Source organism: Vulpes vulpes, chromosome 2, assembly GCF_048418805.1.
Source record: "Vulpes vulpes isolate BD-2025 chromosome 2, VulVul3, whole genome shotgun sequence".
In the NCBI taxonomy this organism is placed as follows: Eukaryota; Metazoa; Chordata; class Mammalia; order Carnivora; family Canidae; genus Vulpes; species Vulpes vulpes.
In genome coordinates, this window is record NC_132781.1 from 125474211 (window position 1) to 125497216 (window position 23006).

The 23006-nt window shown below is 42.1% G+C and overlaps 1 protein-coding gene and 1 long non-coding RNA gene across 10 annotated transcripts in view; one reads left to right on the forward strand and one right to left on the reverse strand.

Moving 5' to 3' along the window:
- The window catches only part of PPP2R2B (protein phosphatase 2 regulatory subunit Bbeta), a 443029-nt gene that overhangs the window by 401317 nt on the left and 18706 nt on the right, over positions 1-23006 (reverse strand). The window contains exon 1 of one of the 9 annotated variants that reach the window (XM_026018576.2): positions 12058-12854. The exons of 6 other annotated variants lie outside the window; for them this stretch is intronic. In XM_026018576.2, the coding sequence (XP_025874361.1) occupies positions 12058-12136 (79 nt within the window). In that variant the 5' untranslated portion in view covers positions 12137-12854. Of the gene's footprint in view, positions 1-12057; positions 12855-23006 lie in introns of those variants that run through there. 2 more of the 9 variants (XM_072749911.1, XM_072749918.1) reach the window with 2 other exon arrangements.
- The window catches only part of LOC112935029 (uncharacterized), a 43654-nt gene continuing 32958 nt past the window's right edge, over positions 12311-23006 (forward strand). The window contains exons 1-2 of the long non-coding RNA XR_003238099.2: positions 12311-12428; positions 12871-12997. This is a non-coding gene — a long non-coding RNA (uncharacterized lncRNA). The remainder of the gene's footprint in view (positions 12429-12870; positions 12998-23006) is intronic.

Below are 23006 nucleotides of genomic sequence, written 5' to 3' on the forward strand. Positions count from 1 at the left end.
GGCAACATAAAATAGGTATTTCTCTTGAGAATCAGGGCAAAGAGGGAGAAAGCTTTGCTAGGGAAGGCTGGCCCTGAGAGTCTGCATTCACTTACACCTTTATTGATTCTATCAGTCTTCAGTATGAAGACAGTGTGGGCAAGGCTCTATGCAGCTGCCTTTGCAGATGTTATTTTATGTACTCCCACAGCAGCACGGAGGTAGGGATCATGACTGACATCTTATGGATGAAGAAATGGAGGCTTAGTCTGAAGCAGGTGGTCACGGGAAGTGTTGGAACTTGGATTCAAAGGCGAGACAGTGACAGATAAGAGAAAAGAGTCCTTTTCCCTCTATCATGGGTGGAAGAATGAAGCTCAGGGGCCAGCCTACCTGGATTCAGATCCTACCCCTCTGCTGCTTGCTAAGCATGTGACTTTGGGCGGGTGATTTACTTTTCTGGGCCTCAGTGTCTGTATCTGCAAAGTGGGGATAGTAAAAGTTTCCTCTTCACTCTTATTTGAACAAAATGAGCTAGTGCATAAAAACACTTAGAACAGGATATAGCACCTAAATGCTCCCTGTTAGAATCATGACTAGAGACAAAGTCAAAGGGGACTACTTGCAGGAGCTTAGACTCTTAAGGCTGCACAGAGTACGATAATCATCCTCATAAGGCAGAACTGTCATGAGGAAAAGGTCTAAGATTTATGATTTGAGAAGAAATTGATTTCAATGATTCTAAGAAATAGAGTTCAACTCAATGTAAAGATCCAGAGACAGTCAGCGTTGCTCTGGTACAAGGGTCAGCTTTGGAGGGAGTGAGCTCTCCAGTGCTCCCTTGTCAGGAGTGCTGTGAGCTGTTCAGGGACCCCACGAAGGGCTGGACTAGTGGTTTCGGAGGCCTGCTCCCAAACAGAAGTTCTAGGATTCTTTCTAATGGGATGAAAATGGGGGAGAGGGGGCTAAGGGCTTGTCTTGTCTTTATTTTCCCTGTTCAGTGCCTTTTTCTTTTTTTCTTTAACTAGACTGTGTCGCCTTTGGGCAGGGCTCCAACACACAGACTCAGGATAGCCAATATCATGCCTTTTTGGTTAATATGCTCCCTGCTGGGCTCCTGTAGGAGTTCACATTTGAGGCTTTCACCCACATGCTAGACATTCCATCATCTCAGTTATAGGGCCATGAAAAAATGAATTAATAATGAAGATAGAACAGGACTTCCTAACCTTTCCTCGGTCACTCTCCCCTGAGAAGGTCACCTTGCTCTGTATATATGAAGATACACAGCTGAGCGGATGTACCATTCTTTCTAGAAGCTTTGATGGAGCAGCTATTTTGTGCTGAACAAACACTATATGAAAACATCTTTAGTGGTTTTGTCCCAACACAGTCTTTCTCTTCTTTCTAAATATCATGCTTCGCAAGTGCTATGTCTGGCAGAGCATGCTCAGTCTATTTTTCAATGCTGGAAATGTTTACTGCCTCTTCAGAACAGAGCATAGTGTGTTCCTGCCATTGCTCATTGAGAAGAAACACTTTTCTGGCTGGATGTCAAGACAATGGACAGGTTTCCGCACTGGATTCACGCTACAAACACACCTTGAGGCACTGGGAGCATCCATAGAGCCATCTACAAGTCTCCTGAAATGCAAGGGCACGGATGGCTTTTAGGGGCCAGCTCCCTAAATGTATCCACCTGCCGCTTAGCTCTTCTAGTCTGATGGCAGTCAGGTGAATCTTCTCATGCTGCAGATGTGGACAATTCCCACCACCCCCACCCCCGCCAAATTCATACCCTCCAATAATTTCCAGGTGCTCTGTGGATCAAAGCTATAATTGATATTACAGAGGCATGTAGGACCCACCACCCCAGGGCCTCATTGTTCACTGTCCTCCTGCTGGGTCTCTGTGCATCTGACACGTGAGCTTTCCTTGAGAACCTCACCTTCACCACGACCCTCTAGTAACAGGGCTTCACAAACATGCTCTCCTTTGTCTGGAAAATTCTCTCTCATTCTGCCTACATAAAACTTATTTATCCTTCAGATCTCAGCTCAAGGGACACTTCAGGAAAGACGTCCTCCTTTCCTGAAGAAAAGACGTTCCCTCCCTATTATAGGTATATAACCCTATTAGACTTTGTCTTCATATGTCCTCACCGCTAGACATTTGCCACAGTCTACAGTAACTTGATTAATTGGTCTTCCAGGGATCCCTGGGTGGCGCAGCGGTTTGGCGCCTGCCTTTGGCCCAGGGCGCGATCCTGGAGACCCGGGATCGAATCCCACGTCGGGCTCCCGGTGCATGGAGCCTGCTTCTCCCTCTGCCTGTGTCTCTGCCTCTCTCTCTCTCTCTCTCTGTATGACTCTCATAAGTAAATAATAAAAAAAATTTAAAAAAAAATTGGTCTTCCATTAGGGCAGGAACCGTATGCATGTTTACCGCAGGTGAACCCATTGCCTAGGCAATCTCTGACATGTAAGAGAGATGTTCTTTATGCGTCTGTTTGTAGTTTTTGAATAAATAATTTCTCTTGCAAGGAGTTTCACTGACTGCTAAAATTTCAAGGTAAGTGACATTCCCATGTGTCAACATTCAACAGAGCAGCCCTTCATGCATATCTTTGAAGTCATACATTTGTTTGCCTCCTGTTTGCTTCTCCTACTACTGTGCTTTTGCAGATACTAGTGATGGCTTTGGCCATCTCGGCCCATCTTTTCTCCCAGCTCCATCTGCTAGGGAAGAAACAATGACTCAGAAAACTAATGGGCCAGTCTCTCTAACGATGGTGATGATTTCACCGCCAGTGATTTTTCTATTAGATTTATAAAATTGAGTCAAAATGAAGGAATTGCCTTGGGGCACAAGTACCAAAGACAAACAATGAATTCACAAACACAAATCAGAACACGGCTGGCCAGTATATGTGACAAACAAGCAGCAAAGGTGATGAAGGTTGAAACAATTGAAGAACGCAAAACTGAACTTTTTTTGTTGTTGTTGTTTTGATGGGAACTTAATGGTGTGGGAGGAACCCAGGATGTACCATCAGACCAGCTTGGTGTTACTATCGGTAGGACCCAGACAAAGACACTATCACAGTAAGTACAGGGATCATCTATTAAGTGGCTGTCAGGCACATTTCACTCGATGTCTTTAATCCTTACGATAAACCTGAAAAGGAAATGTAATTACTTCACTTTTACCCTTGAGAAAACAGATGCTCAGAGGATAAATACCTTTAGTCATATTTGGAACTCTGGTTTATGTGATTCCAAAGACAAAGTCTTTTCCAACTAGAGAGTTCACCTCACAGTCCTCCCCCAGGGTCTTCACTGGTAAAACTTGGACATTGCCACACAAAATTGTTGTGATAATTATCTCCGTGTGATAATAATACCTGAGAGAGCTTGGCTCCTGGGCACATTTTTTCTTTTCTTTTCTTTTCTTTTCTTTTCTTTTCTTTTCTTTTCTTTTCTTTTCTTTTCTTTTCTTTTTTTTCTTTTCTTATCTTTTCTCTTCTTTTCTTTTCTTTTCTTTTTTCTTTTTTTCTTTCTCTTTCTTTCTTTCTTTCTTTCTTTCTTTCTTTCTTTCTTTCTTTCTTTCTTTCGGAATTCCTAAATTTTATTAGGAACTCCTAAAACTCCATTACCACTCCCAGCTTCTGATTTAATATGGGAAACTCAAGAGGGGTACATACTTCACAAAGCACCATCACTTAATCTCACACCAACCCTGCCACATTTTGTTATATTGCCATTTGACCCCGAGGCACAGCAGGATTAGACCATTTATCAAGGGACACCAATGTCAAAAGAATACCAGAATGTACATGTCTCTGAACTGCTGGCCTAGGATTCTTTCTATGACCAATTGCATCAAAGTGCTCAAGGCAAGGGTGACGTCTAAGCCCTCCACTAATACGAATCGCATTCATAATAGCAACAGCTCTTATTAAGCTCTTAATATACCCTGGGTAGCACACTATGGACGTTGTAGGAATTATTATGTTTATTCACCACAGTAACTCTGATATGTGCACAATTTTTATTTCCCCTTATGTAGATGACAAAACTAAAGCCCAAGAATCTGAATGACTTTCTCTATATTAGGTATGTGTTTTAGCTGGTACCCAAACATAAAATCTTGAAGCAAAATCATAGCTACCGTGAAACAGGCAAATACTCAGTAGAGTTCCATTAAATGTGTAAGTGAATAACACTGACCTTGAATTTTCCCAGGACAGCCATTTATCTGCCAGACATCAGACATCTTAACCAAAAGCAACCTCTTCTTAGTTGTTGGATCTTACTCTGTCATTTTAAAGGGATCCACAACTGGTCAATCTCTTTCTCCCAAAGCTCTTCCCTTTGAATATATTCCTCAACTCTAACCATTGTTTCTTGTAGACTCAGGTTCCCAGGTCTGACTGTTCATAAGATTCACCTGGGGAACTTTTAAAACTAGATTCCGGGGGGCCCCCTTCCAGGAAATCTGATTGAATAGGGACCTGGTGGAAATATCCCTGTTCATTTGCCACAGCTGCTGCTCATGCATAATCAGGTTAAAATCCACTGTTAGGAGTTGTGTATGCATGCCTTTCTCTCTCCTACCAGACTGTAGCTTCTTAAAATAGGGATGAGTCCTTGCATCTTTTAAGTTCCCATGTGCTAAGAAAAATGTCTAAAATACTGTATTTATGCATTGTATTGTAAAATTCAGTATACTACGGAGCAGATAGGAGCCTGGGCTCTAGAATCTAACAGTCTGGGTACAAAAACCCTGATCTACCACATATTAGCCTGTGGCTTTGGATAAGTTACATACCATCCTGTAGTTACTGCATCTGTAAAATGAGGACAATCAACAAGTATTTACATCATAATGTTTTTCTGAGATTTGTATGATTTGTATGAGGTAGTGACTATTAAGTATTAGCACGGAGTCTGGCAAATAACAAGCCACCACCAACGCTAACTATGTAGGTAGGCAAAAATGATTCAATCAGCATGGAACTATTAATGCCTTTATGTGATTGTTGCTGTGGTAAGTGCAGTGGGAGGATACAGAAGAAATACTGTTAAGTCTCATTCACTGAATACCGACAGGCATTTTTACAGAATTGCAAAAATTTTTTTTCAACCTTCATAAGAATATTGATACATTATTATTGGAAAAGGAAATATACCAGTTCAGTAAACCAAAGGTCACCCAGCAAGTAATGATCAGTGTGAGACTGGAACTCAGGTTCATCTGATGTCGGAGCCCATTCTTCCTATTTTATTACTAAGAGTTCATATAAACATTTATTCATTCTCCCATCATTCAATCAACAAGTATCTATTACATGCATACTAAATGCTAGAAACTGTCCTAGGTGGTGGAGATACAGGAGTGAACAAAAGAGAGAGAGCCTCTGCTTTCATGCAGCTTACATTCTATAGGGCAAAAAGAAGGGCAACAAGTAAATAAAAGGGGATTTAACATGTTCAGTGAGATAAGGGCTAAAGTGGTAAAGGTAACCGGAGAGCATGTGCATGGGGGGGGGGGGGGGGCGCAGGGATAGGGACAGAGAGAGGGAAAGAGAGATCTTAGGAAGGCCAGGAAAGGCCTCTTTGGTGAGGAAACATTTGAGTGAAAGAAGTGATAAGACATGATTGGATTCTGGATATTTTTAGAGGTTAGGCTCAGAGGATTCACTGCAAAAGTAGAAGGATATGAGACAACAGAAATGAATGACTCTAAGGTTTCTGGCTGGAATAACTAGGAGACTGGAGTTCTCGTTCATGGAGCTGGAGAAGCAGCTGGACAAACTGGAAACTTACCTTTCTCAAAGGGAATGAGAAGTTGGGTTTTAAGACTTCTAATGCATCTCTGCGGGAATGCTGGGTAGGCAGTTTTGATGTGCAGGTCTGCATTTGGGGTGAGAGGTTGGAGATGGGGATACAGGTTGAACAGACAATGTCTAATACCATGGGGTTGGCTAAAGCCATCAGGACTGAGCACAGGATAAGGAGAGGCCTGAGGCCTGGTCTTGCATGTTCAGGAGTCTGAGAAAGACGGGCCATGGTGGGAGGAGGAACTGTGGGCCTTGAGGCCAAGACAAAGAACTCTTTCGAGAAGGAAGGAGTGGCCACTGGTGCCAAAGGTGCTTTAGAGCTGCAACAGGAGGAAGCTGGCAGAAATTGATGGGACAGGTCAGTAAGGGGGCTGCTGATGACTCTCATAAGAGCAACTTTGGTGGAGGGACAGAAAAAGAGGTGGCAACTGCGTACAGATGACTCTTTCAAGGCATTTTTCTGCAAAGAGAAGCAGGGAATGGGCAGTAGCTGGAGGTGGATACAGGGTGGTGAGATGAGTATCTAACATGGGGTGATGGACAGCATGTTGGTGGACCACACCAGTGATCCTGTAGAGATGAAAGATGTGGTGATGACACACAGAGAGCAGACAAGTGCAGGAGTGAAGGGCTTGAGTGGAAATCAGGGGTGGGATCCAGCTTCCAAGTAGAGGGTTGGCCTTGGATGAAAGCAGGGACAATACATCTATGGTAGAGAATAATTTTTAAAAATTTCTCTTTTAATCTAAAAACAACGTCAAGCAGTGTAAGGTTCTGTCTCACTTAATCCTTACAACAACCTGGTCAGGTGGCATAATATTATTTCCATGTTACAGAGAATCGCAATGCGCATTTGGGAAAAGCTTTAAATGTAGGTGAGAAAATGAACAGTCAGGGAAAGCTGTAGGTGGAAGTGCGTTTGACGTGGGCCTAAAGAGTAGGTTGGTTCTACATATATGGAAGGGGCTAAGAAGAGAATTCCAAAAATATGAAAAACAAGAATTCCATAAATACGTAAAAAGGCACAAAAAAGACGAATGGATCTTTTCATAGCGGGTACCTTGGAACCAGCCTGTGTGGGTTCTAATCCTAACCCTTGCACTTAACAGCTGTTTGACCTTAGGCAAGTTACGTAACTTCTCTGTGTCTTAGTTTCCTCATTTATAAAATGAAGATAAAAACAGTACTTACCTCAGGGGATTGTGGTGAGGGATACACACACCCGTCCCCACATCCATATGCGTGGGTATGTTGGAATTATGCCCGATAAATAATAAGCATTGTATGTTTTAGTCATTATTTTATCATTATTTGACAAAGAGTTAGAAAAATGTGTATTTTTTCCCTCTGTACATGGGTATAGACTTCTAGCAAGCCTACTTTTGGGGTCACTGGAAGGTATTTTGCTTCTGGGTTCCTCCTCATGAAGGAGAATCACTGGTACGTAGGCACATTTGTCACTCACACATTCAGTGTTTTATTTAGGAAGCATTTCTTGACCACCTACTCGCACGCCAGCTCTGGGCTAACCAGGATGCGTTGACTAACGACAAATGAAAGAACCCCCGTGCTCTAGCCACTCTGGGCCACCAGGACACAGGCACATAAACAGACCGTTTCCATGTAAGCTGACGGCTGTTCTCACACAGGTAACTCGGGAGGAAATGTGTTGTGTGCAGATAAGAGCACTGATTGCCGATTCCAGTAGTCAGGACTTGAGCCTTAGCTCTGTGGCTTTAGTAAGTCTGGCTCTGGGCAAGGCAGGGATGTGTCAGTCTCCTCATTTATTACATGGAGAGAACAGCACCTGATGGGAGATCATTTGAGCAGCAAAAGAGATTATACTGGCCCGGCCTGGAGCACATGGCCAGGGATTGTTGTGGTGCTGCTCGGCTTCTCCTTCTCGTGCCTTCTTCCCACAACTGTTGTGGTTTGCGTGACTCATAACAAGTCCTTCTTTGGAGCTGTTGAGGAAGTCTTCCTGGGAAGCCTGGACTTGACCTGACTTTTCAGAGATGAGCAAGGGTTTGCAACATGGAAACGTGACAGAGACCACGCAGGGAAAAGAAATGGTGTGGGCAAGGCGCATGACCCATGTCCCTTCAGGAAGAGAGAGTGTCTCTACTCATCTGTTCAAGAGCCCAGAAAAGGCCCTCCCATGTTGGGTGCCTAATTAGGTCCACTGGAAAATATCAGGCAAGTTTCCTCATACCTCACTGGCTCTCTTATCCCTGTGTGTCTCCCCTTCCTCTCTGTCCTGTCTGGAATGGTTTCTTTTTGCTTGTGATTGAGACCGTGCCTCTAATCCTGGAATCATTTTGCTGGACGAATCCTTCCCCACTGTGGTGGAGGGAGTTATGTGTCCTTTTAATGAGGTCCTCAGAGAAGGGAAGACAATCCAACTGTCCTCTCAAAGCCCTGTTCGTGCACCAGCATTATTTAGGTGACCTTTTTCCCCTTTGTATCTCCTAATTTCAAGTTAAAGTAGAGCTGGTCATAAAACCAGTCCCCTCACGGCTGGCCACGAGAAGCTCCCCAACCCACAATGGTTAAAACAGCTTGCATTTTTGTAGCAGCAAATGCTTTGCTGAACCGTTTTGCCTGTGTTTTAAAAACATGTCTACACAACAGCCTTGGTGTTTGTCATAGTTACATTCAATAAAAATTTGTTGAGTGCCTATTAAGCGCTCGGTATTGTTCTAGTGCTGGGGGTCTAACAAAGGGCAAAACGACATGTGGGTCCTGCTCCTATGAAGCTTTCGGTCTAGCAGGGAGACAGGCATTCACAAAACAGGTATAGCAGGCCATTCGTGATGACAGACTATGACAGGTACTCTGAAGCACCCCAGGTCTCTAAGAGCTATGACCATGATCACCCGGGGGCCAGAGATGGCTTCTCAGCTTGAGCTGAGAGTACAAGGCCAGAATTAACAAGGAACGGGGCTAAGTGGAGAAAGGGGCTTCCCAAAAGTCTGTGGTGGGAGGGAGATTCCTGAGGAACCAAGAAAGGCCGGTGTGGCTGGAGACCAGGCAAGATGTTCCATGATCAGGGTCAGACAGGAAAGTCAGGCAGGGGTTGGAACACACAGGGCAAAGCCAACGAGAGGTTTTCAACACAAGCATGTTTGTGTTTCAGGGCATTTGAGGGAGGTGATATGATCATATTTTTAAAAAAAAATATTTTGACTGTAATAGGAAGAACCAAACCTCGATCTAATGTATAAAGAAACAGTCTTGAAGGTTGAAAGTGAAAGAAGGAAAGAAAAAGAACAGTTATTTGTGGACCACATATTGTTGATTTACCCCACCTGTGAATGTGTTACTACATCACGTGCTTAGATAACATCTAGGACACAGTAAGTGCAACACAAGCGAAGGCCACTGATGATTATTATTATTATTATTATTATTATTGCTACTACTATGATTATCACCCTGTGTGTGGCATTCTGTGTGTATTTCTTTGCAGCTACCCTATATATCATCATCCATGTTTTACAAATGAGGAAACTAAGATTCTAAGAGGTTAAATAACTACCCAACATCTCCCAGTTGGCAAGTGGCCGAGCTAAAATTCAAAGCCCATGATCTTCCTGTGTTGAGAAAACAATGTCAAGACAAGCTGGGAGGAAAACCTGTCTTAAGTAGAATGGTTCCATTCTCTAAGAAGGCCAGCAATTGTTGCAGCTTCTTTTCTTTTTTAAAGATTTTATTCATTTATTATTTTAGAGAGAGAGCGAGCATGCAAGCAGGAGGAGAAACAGAAGGAGAGGGAAAGAATCTCAAGCATCCTCCACACTGAGTGTGGAGCCCAATATGAGGCTCGATCCCACGACCCATAAGATTGTGACCTCAGTCGAAATCAAGAGTTGGACTCTCAACCAACTGAGCCACCCAGGCGCCCCAGCAATTGTTGAAGCTTCCAAAGTTGTTCTCAAATTACTCTTAAAGGGATGGTTTGGGTATTTCAACTTAATTGATTTTCACAGGGATATATATAGAGAATTATTCATTCTCTGCCTCTTCAATTAAATAAAATAGGAAGTTCACAGCCATAACTTTTCTAGAAACTCAAGCTCAGATTCGTTCTCACATACATTTCTCCCCAGACAAACTCTAATTAAGTGTAACTACTTCTGAGTGACACTGTGATGTTTTTGAGGAAACTATTCACTACTGAAGATAACACAATGAAAAAAGAAAACGTGACTATCTAAGAAAGTACATGGGACTCCAACACGCACAGCACATACCATGTACCAAGGTTCCTAAAGAACTGGAATGATCATACTGAATTCTCAACATCCTGGGAATAAGACTTTATTTCCATTTTATAGATAAAATAGAGCATAGAGCAACTAAGTGACTTGGCTTTGATTGTTTGGTATTTAACTCATGCCTTCCCCACTCAGCTCCAGTGCCTGACTCACGAAGTTAATGTTTGCCACATGCTATTATCCCTACCTATTGTCTATTAGTCTCACAACGGATTGAAAGACAAGTCTCCTCACCTCCCTGACCCCCTAATCTGGTGACAGTTGGTGAATTAGAGATAGTTTTGATAGGAGTAAAACACAATTTCCATCTTGATGGAATACAACAGTTAAAATTGGTCTAAAAGAAAAACAGCTCAAGAAAGCTCTTGGTGGTGGCAGTTTGTCCATATGAGGTAAGATCTTTAGTTTCATATACAAAACAGCAACTGAATAGACCAAGTGTTTGGGTTCTCAAAGTCTAAGCTAGGAGGAGAGAACAGAGGATCAATCAGAAATAGAAAAGTCATCTAGGCATCTTCCTATATGAGTTTAGGTCTTTCGTATATGGAAGGTTCCCCTGGAGATTTCTATCCATGCCATCCCCATCCTTCCCCAGTATACACAGAGGTTTTACTAAATTTCCCTCCATAAGAGGAAAGACTTCTCAGTGGGTCATCTCCTTTAGCCACCAATAAAATTTGTAAGGGAACTATCTGATTGAAAAAAACAAATCTGTAAGATACCAAGATCTACGAAACATGCCATCCTTGGTCTCAATTCAAGGGTGATCCCAAACTTCTACTGGCTTTTCCTGGGGGTAATGACTGTAAATCACTTTATGGTAGAATGAGTCCTTCTCTCGTTTTATACACACACACACACACACACACACACACACACACACACACACACATGCTCCTACCCGGAGGATGAGAAACAAGGCTGGGTGTTCAGAATGGGCTGCTCCCCAGCTCCATTCCGGACAGTGTGGCTGTACAGAGGTGTGGTGGCAGCACGGGACCATCCCCAGCCCTCCCCAGTCGGTGCTGCTCCTAGGACACCCCTCAGGCTGCCAAGCAGCCAGCCAGCTGCTTTTCTTGAAACTGCTCTTTTCCCAGGACGTGGCACATCAAAAGAAACAGGCAAATGACACGCAGGATACGCACCACCAGCTACGAGCTCCAGAAGTGTGGAAACCTGCAGTGCTTAGATGGAGGCAGACCGTCGGATGTTGACAAGGGACACACACGTGCACAGGGTAGTGCCCACGCGCACACGCACACGGATGCACAGCGGCCTAGGGTAGGAGGTCGCGCAGCAGGTCCCCCAAGCACCGGGAGCTGGGCACTGTGTGCACCAGGCTCAGCTCACCCTCGCCCTAAGGCACCAGCTTAGGACCCCCATGAACCCCATTCCCAGCAAGTGCCCAAAGTCAGCTGCGGCTTCCCGCTCGGCAGGCAGCGTGGGGACAGACTGGGAGCCGAGCAGCCCCACGCGCCCCACCGCCACGGAGCCCACTAATTCTATCCGGCTAATTGCTATCTTGGGCATGCACCAAGTTACTAAACAGACAATGACAAAAACAGAGAGCCTGGACAAATCTATGTGGCAGCACCTACTGAAAATTTTCTTCCTTACCAAGAGTTCTAATTACTTGTTTACGTGTGAAGTAGAATAAGGGAACCTGGCAAAATATTTCTGATTTCTTTCTTTCTTTCCTTTTTTTTTTTTTCCGACTCGGCTCTATCGGCTCTGAGATCACCTTTGCAAGATTATCCTGCTCTTTAGCAAATACTTCCCTTTCCTTACAGAAGCCGGACTGATTTTAGAAGCAGATCTAAGTCTGTTGGATCCAAGCCTTTGCCAGCAACGACAGTCATCTGGTGGCTACGGAGAGCCGTATCAGCAGAGCCTGTGGGAAGTCACACACCAGCCCACTTTTTCCCACCCACCCAGACACTCTCCCTCTCTGGTCTGTACCTTCCGTGTGGCAGCTGGAAGAGAGGATGGTATTCGGAGGTCTGAAGATGTAAGGCAGGTAACGAGAGAAGCATTTCATCTTCCAACAAAAATAAAAAATAAAAACCTAAATAAAAAACCAGTCTCCTGAATCCATGAGGATTCTCTTGGCCTTGAGAGCTGGCTACATCACCAATATGTTTATGTAGGTTCTCCCCTGGATCTGCAAAGCTGGGAAGCCCGAGGAATAACTGGAGATGGGTCCCATTTTGCCATCAGCGCCAGGAAGCACTGCCTTACATTTCTGCATGCAGCTCAAACTCAGAAGCCCCCAAGCAAGCCGGGATATAGCCTCTTCATTGGCTGCAGCTTCTCCGAGCAGGATTTGCTGAGTAAGTCAGCCCTGCCTGTAAACACACGCTGAAATGCCCTGCCTGAAACCTCTACCTTTTCCCGTGTGGTCAGTTTCTCCTCCAGCAATAGAAATCCAGCAGGATAGGGGAGCACTGAAGATAAGTGACCATCTCTTATTTAGCTGGAAGATCAGATGAAACAAAGGCAGCACAGTGTTCCACCCTGAAGAGAGATGGCTGTTAAAAGAGCCACCCGTAATGCCATGGGTCTCAGGAATATTAAAGTACAGTGCAATGAAATGGGTCTCTGTCCTTGCTTCATCTAGATTTAGCTCTATGTTTTTTAAATACTAAAGCCCAAACAATAGGACCATTTATCATTTAGGTGAAGCTCAAAGCTGGGGTGAGTAGTCGGTGACAGAGGGCTAACACAGACAGATTCTGTGCTCCACTACAGCCTTCTTTTTTTTTTTCCTGCCAGCCCTCACACCAAGGCAGCAACCTGGTTCTGAGTTATTTGCCGGACAAATTTAAAGCCACAAGAACGGAGGCCAAACCCAAGGAAACGGACCCTTTACCACTTGGTGTACCCTGGTGGCATGGAAAAAGTAAGTTGATCTAAGAATTTGATGACTTTACCAAAACACTCAGATTTCACAAGAGAGGGAATGAGAATATCCCTCATTGAGGCAGTACGAACCACCACATAATTTTGGATGGGGGAATTTGGTTTTGACCCTTGAAATAATAATTATTTTGGGAACTTCATCACTGAAAGGCAAACACGAGCTATCAGTTTGGGATTTTTAAGTTCTGTCAAAGAAACTATTGTCCATGATAGAGAAGAATAAAAAATCCAGGAATAACTTTAACCAAAGAGGTAAGAGACTCTGAAAACTATAAGACGATGGTAAAAGACTAAATAAAAGAAAAATAAATGGAAGATATGTTGTGCTCATGGATTATAAGAATTAATGTTGTTAAAATGTCCATACTACCCAATGTAATCTAGAGGCTTAATGCAATCCCTATCAAAATACCAATAGCATTTTTCACAGAACTAGAACAAATAATCCTAAAATTTATAAAGAACCATGAAAGACCTCAAAGAGCCAAAGTAATTTGAGAAAAAACAAAGTTGGAGGTATGGTAATTCCAGATTTTAAGGTATACTATAAAGCTATAGTGATCAAAACATTATGGTGATGGACAAAACTAGACCTATAGATCAATGGAACAGGATAGACAGCCCAGAAATAAACCCATACAGATGGCCAACAGACACATGAAAGGATGCTCGACATCACTGATCATCAGAGATGCAAATCAAAACCATAGTGAGATATGACCTGACACCTGTCCCAGTGGCTGAAAATAAAAAGACAAGAAACAACAAACACTTACAAGATGTGGAATAAAAGGAACCCTTGTGCACTGTTGATGGCAATGGTACAACCATTGTGAAAAACAATAAAGAGTTTCCTCAAAAAATTAAAAATAGAAATGCCATATGATTCAGTAATTCTACTCCTGGGCATTTACCTAAAGAAAATGAACACTAATTCAAAATAACATATGCAAAAAATAAACCCCAACAAAATAATATATGCATCTCTGTTTATTGCAGCACTATTTATAATAACCAAGATATGGAAGCAATCCAAGTGCTCGTCAATAGATGAATGGATAAAGTAGACATGGGAGATATAGATATAGATATAGACATATAGATAAAATAAAGAGAGATAGATATAGGTAATGGAATATTACTCAGCCATAAAGAAGAATGAGATCTTGCCACGGGCAATAATATGGATGGACCAGAGTGTATAATGCTAGTGAAATAAGTCAGGAAGAGAAAAACAAATATCATATGATTTCACTCATATGTGGAATCTAAAGAACTACTGAACAAATCAAAACAAAATAAAACCAAACAGATTCTTGAATGCAGAGAACAAGTTGTGGTTGCCCATGATGAAGTGGGGGAGGGAGGACACGGGGAAATAGATAAGGTGGGTTAAGAGGTACAAATTTCTAGTTGTAAAATGAGTAAGTCACAGAGATAAAAAGAATAGCAGAGGAAATACAGTCAATAATATTGTAATAACCTTATATGATGACAGATGGTGACTACATTTATCATGGTGAGCACAAAGTAATGTATAGAATTGTTGAATCAATATTCTGTGCACCTGAAACTAATATAAATTGTATGTCAATTTATTTCCATTTTTTTAAAAAAGTGTGCATTGAAATCTGGTAGAAAATTTTTTAATTTTTTTATTGCTTCTTCTCTTTACAAATATACTTAGCACTGGAGAAACATATTGGGCTGTCTAGGAAAGCAAAAACTTCGAGGCATAAAGTAATTATAGTCTTAGCCCAGGCCGTGATGTATAAATAGACCCTTCCACCAATATGCTTTCTCTCTGACTTTTGGGCCACTGTGAAATGACAACAAACTACTGGCAGATACAGGATGTCTAATCCTTCAAAAATCATATAACCCATGACTTCCTTAGACCTAGACACCAGGCAAGGATGGGCCATCCCAAGTAAGGTGCTGTTTAAACAATGCCTAAATGGTCTGGTTTGGTTGTATGAGTCATCTTAACCTCATGACATAAGAGCATATCCAGAGGTGTCTCCCTGAGAGGTACTGCACGCGTGACCTCTATTCAGCAGCGTGGAAGAAGTGTGGGCTTTGGGGTCAGTCTGACCCAAACTTGAATACCTGTGCACTCATTTACCAGTTGGGTAGATATAAACAAACTCTAACACCTGTGAGCCTTCCTTTTCTGTATTAAAATGGGAACAATGACAAGGTTTTCCTTGTGCATTCTCAGGGGGAGTGAGACAATAAGCATAAAGCACATAGCTCACTGTAGCCATGTGATCAACTGTTCCTACTGATGGTGCTCTTGCTGTCGCTGTGCTCCTTCTCTGAGCTTCTATGGCCAGACATGGGCCTGAGAGCAGGGACAGAACAAGTGTGGTGAGGAGGGTGGTGGCACAACTAGACAGCCAGTGTTTAAGCATGCCTTTGATACTGACTTACTGTGTCACCTTGGGCAATTGACATCACATCTCTAAGCCTCATTACATTGTGAATAGGAATAATAGAATCTCACAGGATATGATGAGGGCAAAAGAGGATGGTAGATACGAAGGGTTTAGTACAGTGCCTAGCAAAATGTAAGTGCTTCCTAAGTTTAATTGCGGTGTCTAAAGCAGTAATAACAGCCCTGAATCACAGGATCTTATTGCATTTACTTACCCATCTTGTCTATGCAATGAAATTGTAAACTTCCTGAGGGAAATATCAATGTCTAATTCATCTTTGTACCCCAAGTTCCTGGCACAAAGTAGATACTCAGTAACTATTAATTGAACGAGTAAATGAATCAATGGATGGTTGGATAGGTGGATGGATAGATGGATAGATAATATATATGGGAGAAAACTTTTGAAAGAGATATTTAAGACTTTTTTTTTGTGGAGGTCTTTCACAGCACAAATGAATTTGAGCCCATTATAAAGCCGGAATATATTACTCAGGCAAAGATATTATGGGATTCATAAATAGACATGCTTCCACTTAGCAAGATTTAGTCTTAAATAAACGGTAGGCATTTAGTATATATATACCTTCTGAGTCAATAGCAGGCACTTAGTAAATACTTCCTGAGTGACAAAACATTCACTGATTATGCTGCCCATAATTAACTTGAAAGAACTAAGCAACCGCCCCACGTTTCCCAGCAAAAAGCCCATCTCCTTCATTAGAATCAAAAGATCAGTGAGGCTGGCACCTAAGTTCCAAACTGCCACTCCAAACCAACCAGTACCTCTCAATCTCAATTGAAAGCATCTTTTCCAATCCTACTTTAAAATTACTGATTTTATGCCAGCGCTGTGCAACCCGCCCACCCAGACACAGAATGAGCAAAGGGCAGAAAGAACAAATGTGAAATCTCCTCGATCAGATGATTCTGACACAGTTGGTTTGCACTGCACCATTTGAAGTGTTTCAGTATGCTTGTGTATCTCTTTTTTCTCTTTGATTCTCCAAACCATCCCATTTTACAGAAGGGAAAGCAGGCTGAGAGGATATAATAATTTATCCAAAGACAAATAGCCCCCAAGGAAATCTAGCGTTTTTATACCAGCCTCACTTAGTGAACTTGCATATTTCAGAGCCATCAATCTGACTGATACAGATTCTCTGAGGACGGACAAGGAATCTGCATATTCCACATGCCGAGTGATTCTTGCTTGAGTTTGAGAACCTCCAGGGTGAGGTATTTCATTTCATGCTTTGTCTTGAAACATAAGGGTTACAGAAACTTTTTCAAATACTCTTGTCCCAAATCATGTATCTCGCTGCTTTGATCCAACATTTTGTTGGCACCCTGATGTTATATTAGGCATTCGTGAGTGATTTGCTGACTCTTTCTCTAAAGGACTGCATTTTCCAGAAAAAAAAAAAGGACTAATAAACTATTACAATACAACTTCATAGGGGTTATGATGGAAAGAAGGGATCTGAAAAGATTCTTTGGTATTACAGAGCCCCAAAAACCTCAATGTTAGAGATCCCGTTTGGGGCATTAGACATTATTTACAAAAAGCTCCTGTTAAAAGGCAATTATCTTACTGGGAGCCACAGCAAATGAACAGTAAGCAGTCATTAACCCCATAAGTGGAATGTGACTCTGCTATAACAAATGGCATCACAGATAAGAGCAGAGCTACCAAGACAGGAATGGTCTTACTAGGGAGATGGGAGGCTCAAAGGATTGGCAGAGGTGCCTGGAGGCTCAAAGGCATTGGCAGAGGTGCCAAGAGCACAGAGGGATCTCTGAAAGGGAAACCAGGAGCCCAGGAGGAGGGAGAGAGAAAGGTGACCCATTTTAGGTGCGATGTGAGAAGAGCCCTGGAGTCTGGCGAAACAGAGCCTAGAGATCAGAAATTCCCCAGATGATTTCCACATGCCAGGTTCTGACATCAAATGGCAGAGAAAAAGCAATTAACTGGGAGATTGTTGAGGAGCACTATAGACCAGGGCTGCTCCAAGCTTTTCTTTAGACCACCTCCTGGGAGATCAGAAGTATTCACTTTTGTCTCACAAGGCCCCAGCTGGAGCCCTTGCTTTGGGGCCTCCCTAGAGCCCACTGTGCCATGCCTATTGCCTACCCCCACTGAGCCCGCCTCTTTGGGGAAAGTTATCCTGATCATGGTCTTTTCATTTGTCCTTCCAACCTCCTCTGGGGGACATTTCAGTGTTAACAGTTTTTCATTTTGCTCAGAAGGAAAGTAAATCCCAAGGAAACAAAAATTAGCTTATTTAAGATGGGTCAGGATGAGCCGGACCAGGTTTGCACTTTCAAGTCAAAGCAAAGCAAATTCCTATTCATTCTACAAGTCTTAAACAAAATGTCACATCTTCAGGGAGAGGTTTCTTAATGCCTCAGGCTGGGCCAAACCCTTTTGCTACAGACTCTCAAATACCATCATTTCCCTTCAAAGCACTTATTCATTACTGAACATATTTATTGAGCATCTATGTATATCAGACATCGTACATGGTACTGAAGAATCAATAGTAAACAAGACAGATTCAAGATGCCTGCCCTTTTCGTCAGGGGCAATTATAACTCCTAACATACAGGGTTGTGGCAAAAATTTGATGAGATAATTCATTAGAGTGTTTAGAATTCTGTGTGGCATGAAGTACTGTTCGATTACTTTGGTAATTGCTGCTAAGTGTCTAATTCCCTTGCCAGACTCCAAGTGGCAGGAGGGTAGAATTTTGACTTTTCTCTGCTGAATCCTGAGTGTGGGGCTCACTGCCTAGTGCATAATAGGAATTCGATAAGTTTGTGCTGGATGGAATTGATTTGGACTAAAACAGACAGAAGTGTGACATACTTTTCATCCTCTCCCCCATATTCTCCAGCCAGTATGTGACATTCACAACTTGGTGCATTCTGATTTGGAAGAGGAACCTCTGTTTGGTTAGTTCCTTCATCCATTTATATAACATTTTTAGCAGCTATTAAACACTAGGCATCCTTCTAGATGTTGGAGATACAATAGTAAATAATACATTGAGGTTTAGCATGTTGAGGTTATATTCTAGAAGATGGAGATAGACAATAAGCAGGTAAACATCATATCCACAAAGTTATTTCAGATTGTGAAAAGGAATGATCTAAGAATTTATCCAAAGAAAACAAAAACACTAACTCAAAAAGATATATGCATCTCCATATTCATTTGCAGCATTATGTATAGTACCCAAGATAGGGGAAACACCTTATGTGTCAATTGGTGGAGGAATGGATAAACATAATGAGTACATTATATATATATTCAGCCATAGAAAAGTAGGAAACCTTACCATTTGCGCAACATGAATGGACCTTGAAGATATAATGCTAAGTGAAATAAGACAGACAAGTACCATATGATCTCACTTATATGGATTCAAACAAAACAAAACAAGCAAACCCCCTTCCCCAGCTCAGATATAGAGAACAGACTGGTGGTTGCCAGAGACCAGGTGGGTGAAGTATGGGCAACATGGGTGAAGGGGGTCAAAATGTACAGACTTATAGATATAAAATAAGTAAGTCATGGGGATATGATGCACAGCCTGGTGACTACATTTAATAATACTGTATTGTATATTTTAAAGTTGCTAAGAAAGTGGCTCTTAAAAGTTCTCATGATAAGAAAAAAGACTGTAATTATGTATGGTGATGAATGTTCACTAGACTCACTGTGGTGGTCATTTCACAGCACATACAAATACCGAATTATTACGCTTACACCTGAAATTAATATAATGCTACGTATTAATCATCCCTCTATTTTTTTAGAAAAGAGGATGAAGGAAATAAAATGGGGGTTGTGGTAGAGAGTGATTGCTTGGCTTAGATGGTCAGGGAGGGCTTCTCTGAGGAGGTGACATTTCAGCTGAGGCCTGAAAGAGAACTTGCTGGCCAAGAAATAGTTTCGGCTCGTTCTCTTACCCAACCCTGCTGTAGCCTGTACATTTTCTTTCAGAGAGGTTGTGTGTTCTACCTTAATTCATTAACAATTTAATTCTTTTAAACTAATAGTTAGCTTTTGTCCGTATTCAGCGGGGACACAGATTGTGCTGTGTTGCTCACCAATGCATCCCCCAGACTTTCCCTGAGAGGCCAGCAGAGGCTTGATTCACACGGTTGACAGGGAGTCTGGCCCAACAGCTCAGCTGGTTCCCCAGGCGTGTGACTGAATCAAGGAAGAGGTGGGCAGCTACAGATAAGACTAAAGAGGATTTTGAAGATGGGGAACAGGCTCGATGTAGAGCACATGCGAAGGGAAAAATAGAACCTAGCTGGTTACAATGGACGATTTGGCTCTCAATGAAAAGACTATACAGTGAAAAGCATACTAAAGCCAAGCACATTTTCCACCAAATTTTATATACTAGTTCTCACGGTGCCAACCAAAAGTAGACAGCTTCTCCTCATTTATGAAGAGATGTCAGAGCAAGTGAGCTATATTTTTTCAATCTAAGGCATATGAATAGGACTTGATTTTCATGATGAAAACAGCAGTAATAACATCAACCACCAAATCTGAGTTTTTACGAGGTCCAGTCGCTCTGTTAACCACTATGCCTAGGACACCTCATTTAATCCTCTTGAAAAACTTATAAGAAAGTAAATGTTATTATTTTGTTTATACATGAAGAAATTTGCACGGAGATGTCAAATAACTCGCCAAGTACGAGCAAGTGGAAGAGCTGAGATCCCAGCACAGACTTCTCACTCCTACCCCCATGCTGTCTGGATGCTCCACTGTTTCCTGGGCTGTGTGATCCTGACATTCTCTTCCGTGGAGTCTGGTATAGGACAGGGTGCCTAGAATGACACTCATCTTCTGTGTCTACTTATATGGAATTGGTGGGCATTTGATCAGGGCTGGTCAAATTTACTTCTGCTCATTTGGAAGAAAGGGTTTGCTAATGACTAGCCTAGTCATGTGGGGGAACTATAACCAAATCCACACACAACTACTCATCAGTGCCTCCAGAGACTCACTATGCATTGAAGGGTTGCTTTTTCCAAGATACAGTGCCAAGGACCATGGAGGTGGAGGAATGTGTAAGGCAGAGGTGTAAAGGTGATTGGGGAGGTAAGAAATCAATGAAAAAAATATGAATATATTACCAAGAAGGGCCATAGGAGAATAACAGATAAAGTGCAGAACAGGAAAATCTCACATGTAATTGGGACATTGGGTTGGAATCCACGAAGACTTTCGGAAGGTGGTAGCATCTGAGATAGGCTTTGGAGGGCAGGGAAGATTTGAATCTGTGGAGAGGTTAAGTGGGAATAACATGCTGGCAGGAATTAAAAATTAGAGCAACAGTGTAAGGGTTGGGAATCTCAAGGATTATTTGGGGAATGGTGAGTACTTCTGTTTATTAGTCTATTAATACCGTGAAAGATGGTTTTTAATGCTACTTTGTGAACATGAAAATAGTAATATTGTATTTCCTTAAAATCTAGTAAGCTACATAGCTATTTGCAACTCAAATTCACTCTATTTGTCCTAAATTAATGGAATTATGACACATTTTAAACATATAAAGCAGATTCCAATTTCACTGTTTGGGCTATATACACTCACTAGCTCTCATTTGGAAATAAGAGACTTCAACCTCTCTATCCAAGCCGGACAAAGAACTGCCCAGTTCCTCAAAAGAAATTGCTTTGTCAGCTTCCCTCCTTCACACCTCTGGGCTTTAATTAAACTATGAACAAATGAAAAGGAATCAATAGGCTAAGACAGTATTTTTTAAGGATTTCTGTGGCTATGGTATCTGTGTTGGCCTCCTTCCCCAGTAGGAGGCGGAACCAGTTCCTTCTGGACAGAAGAAAACACAAGAGAATTTTAAGGGAACCCAGCATATGGATCCAGGGGGCAAGCTCTTAGCTTTCTGACCCTTTAGTTACCCCCTCAGGCTTAATGTCTTCTGTAGAAAACACTTTAAACACAAGTTTTCCCTTGATGCTGGGAGGCCCTAATAGTAAATCTTTCGGGAGGCAGCAGAGGAGAAAATGCTCTATCTGGTGTCTATAAGGTGTGGGGAAAAGACGCTCGTTCAGCAAAGACGCTCCTCTAGAAGTGCCACACTGTACATGCAGCCTGCACAAGAGTCCTGTGTGTCTTGCAGAGTATTTTAGTTTTTAATTCACATTTCATGTCTTTTAAGAGGCTATGCATTCACCAGTCTCCTGCATCTGGAGAGAGCTACACACTTAAACGTTGCTCTCTGTTTCAATCTACGGGTTTTGCTCTACAGCTGGGTTTATCTACATCAGCACTATTGATGTTTTGGCCTGGATAATTCTTTGTAGAGGGTGGGAGTGGGCCTGGAGGCAGGGGTGGGGTGCGGGCTAGGGGGTGCTCTCCTGGGTACCATAGGATATTTAGCAACAACCCTAGCCTCGAGCCACGAAATGCCAGTAGCACCTCCTCACTTTGGTTGTGACAATCAAAAATATCTCCAGATATTGTTAAATATCCCCTGGGGTGGGGGCAAGACTGTCTCACACATACACACACATCGAAAATCGTTGCTTTACAGTGACACGGCCTCAGACAACGGGGCTAGGGCAGTGGCCGCGTTCACTATACACAAGGCAACATAGTGTCAGCAAATAATAATTTGAGGGGCAGTCAGCAAACTAAGTGCTTCCATAATTCTTCATGTCTTCGTTTCCTCACCTCACTCTCACACGTCTGCTGTGTAAATCCCATGAAACAATATTTGTAAAAGGGCTTTTGAAAATTTGAAAATAGAATGTGGTTGCCAGTTGGTTTATCTGGGTCTTTAGGCAACCACTGATGCTGCATGTTGGGAAACAACAGCTCTATTCTGTAATTATTTATTTATTTTTAGATTTTTTAAAAATTTAAATTCAATTTAATTAACATATACTATATTATTAGTTTCAGGGGTACAATTTAGTGAGTCATCAATTGCATATGACACCCAGTGTCATATTGCTCTTGCACCAGTTGCTCTTTACACCAAGGGCCCTCCTTAATGCCACTCACCCAGTTATCCCATCCCCTCACCCTCTCCCCTCCAGCAAGGGGAGGGGTCAAGAGCCTCTTAAAGTTTGCCTCCATCTCTATTTTCATCTTCTTTAATTTTTCCTCCCCTTCTCTGTTCATCTGTTTTGTTTCTTAAATTCCACATATGAATGAAATCATATGGTATTTATCTTTCTCTGACTGGCTTATTTTGCTCAGCATAATACCCTCTAGTTCATTCACATCATTGCAAAAAGCAAGATATTATTCTTTTTGATGGATGAGTAATATCCCATAGTATATATTTAAATTTAAAGGAATCCCATCAACCCAGTTTACTAACAGAGAGCTAAAGGCAACAGTAAAAATATAACACTCTTCCCACTAAAATGAATATTATTAGAGTCCCCTGTCTTTATGGCCTTTGCTGATCAGAAAGCTGGTTTAAATTATGCATGCATCCCACGGATTTGTTCAGTAGATATTTATTAAGTGACACTATGTGTCAGGCAC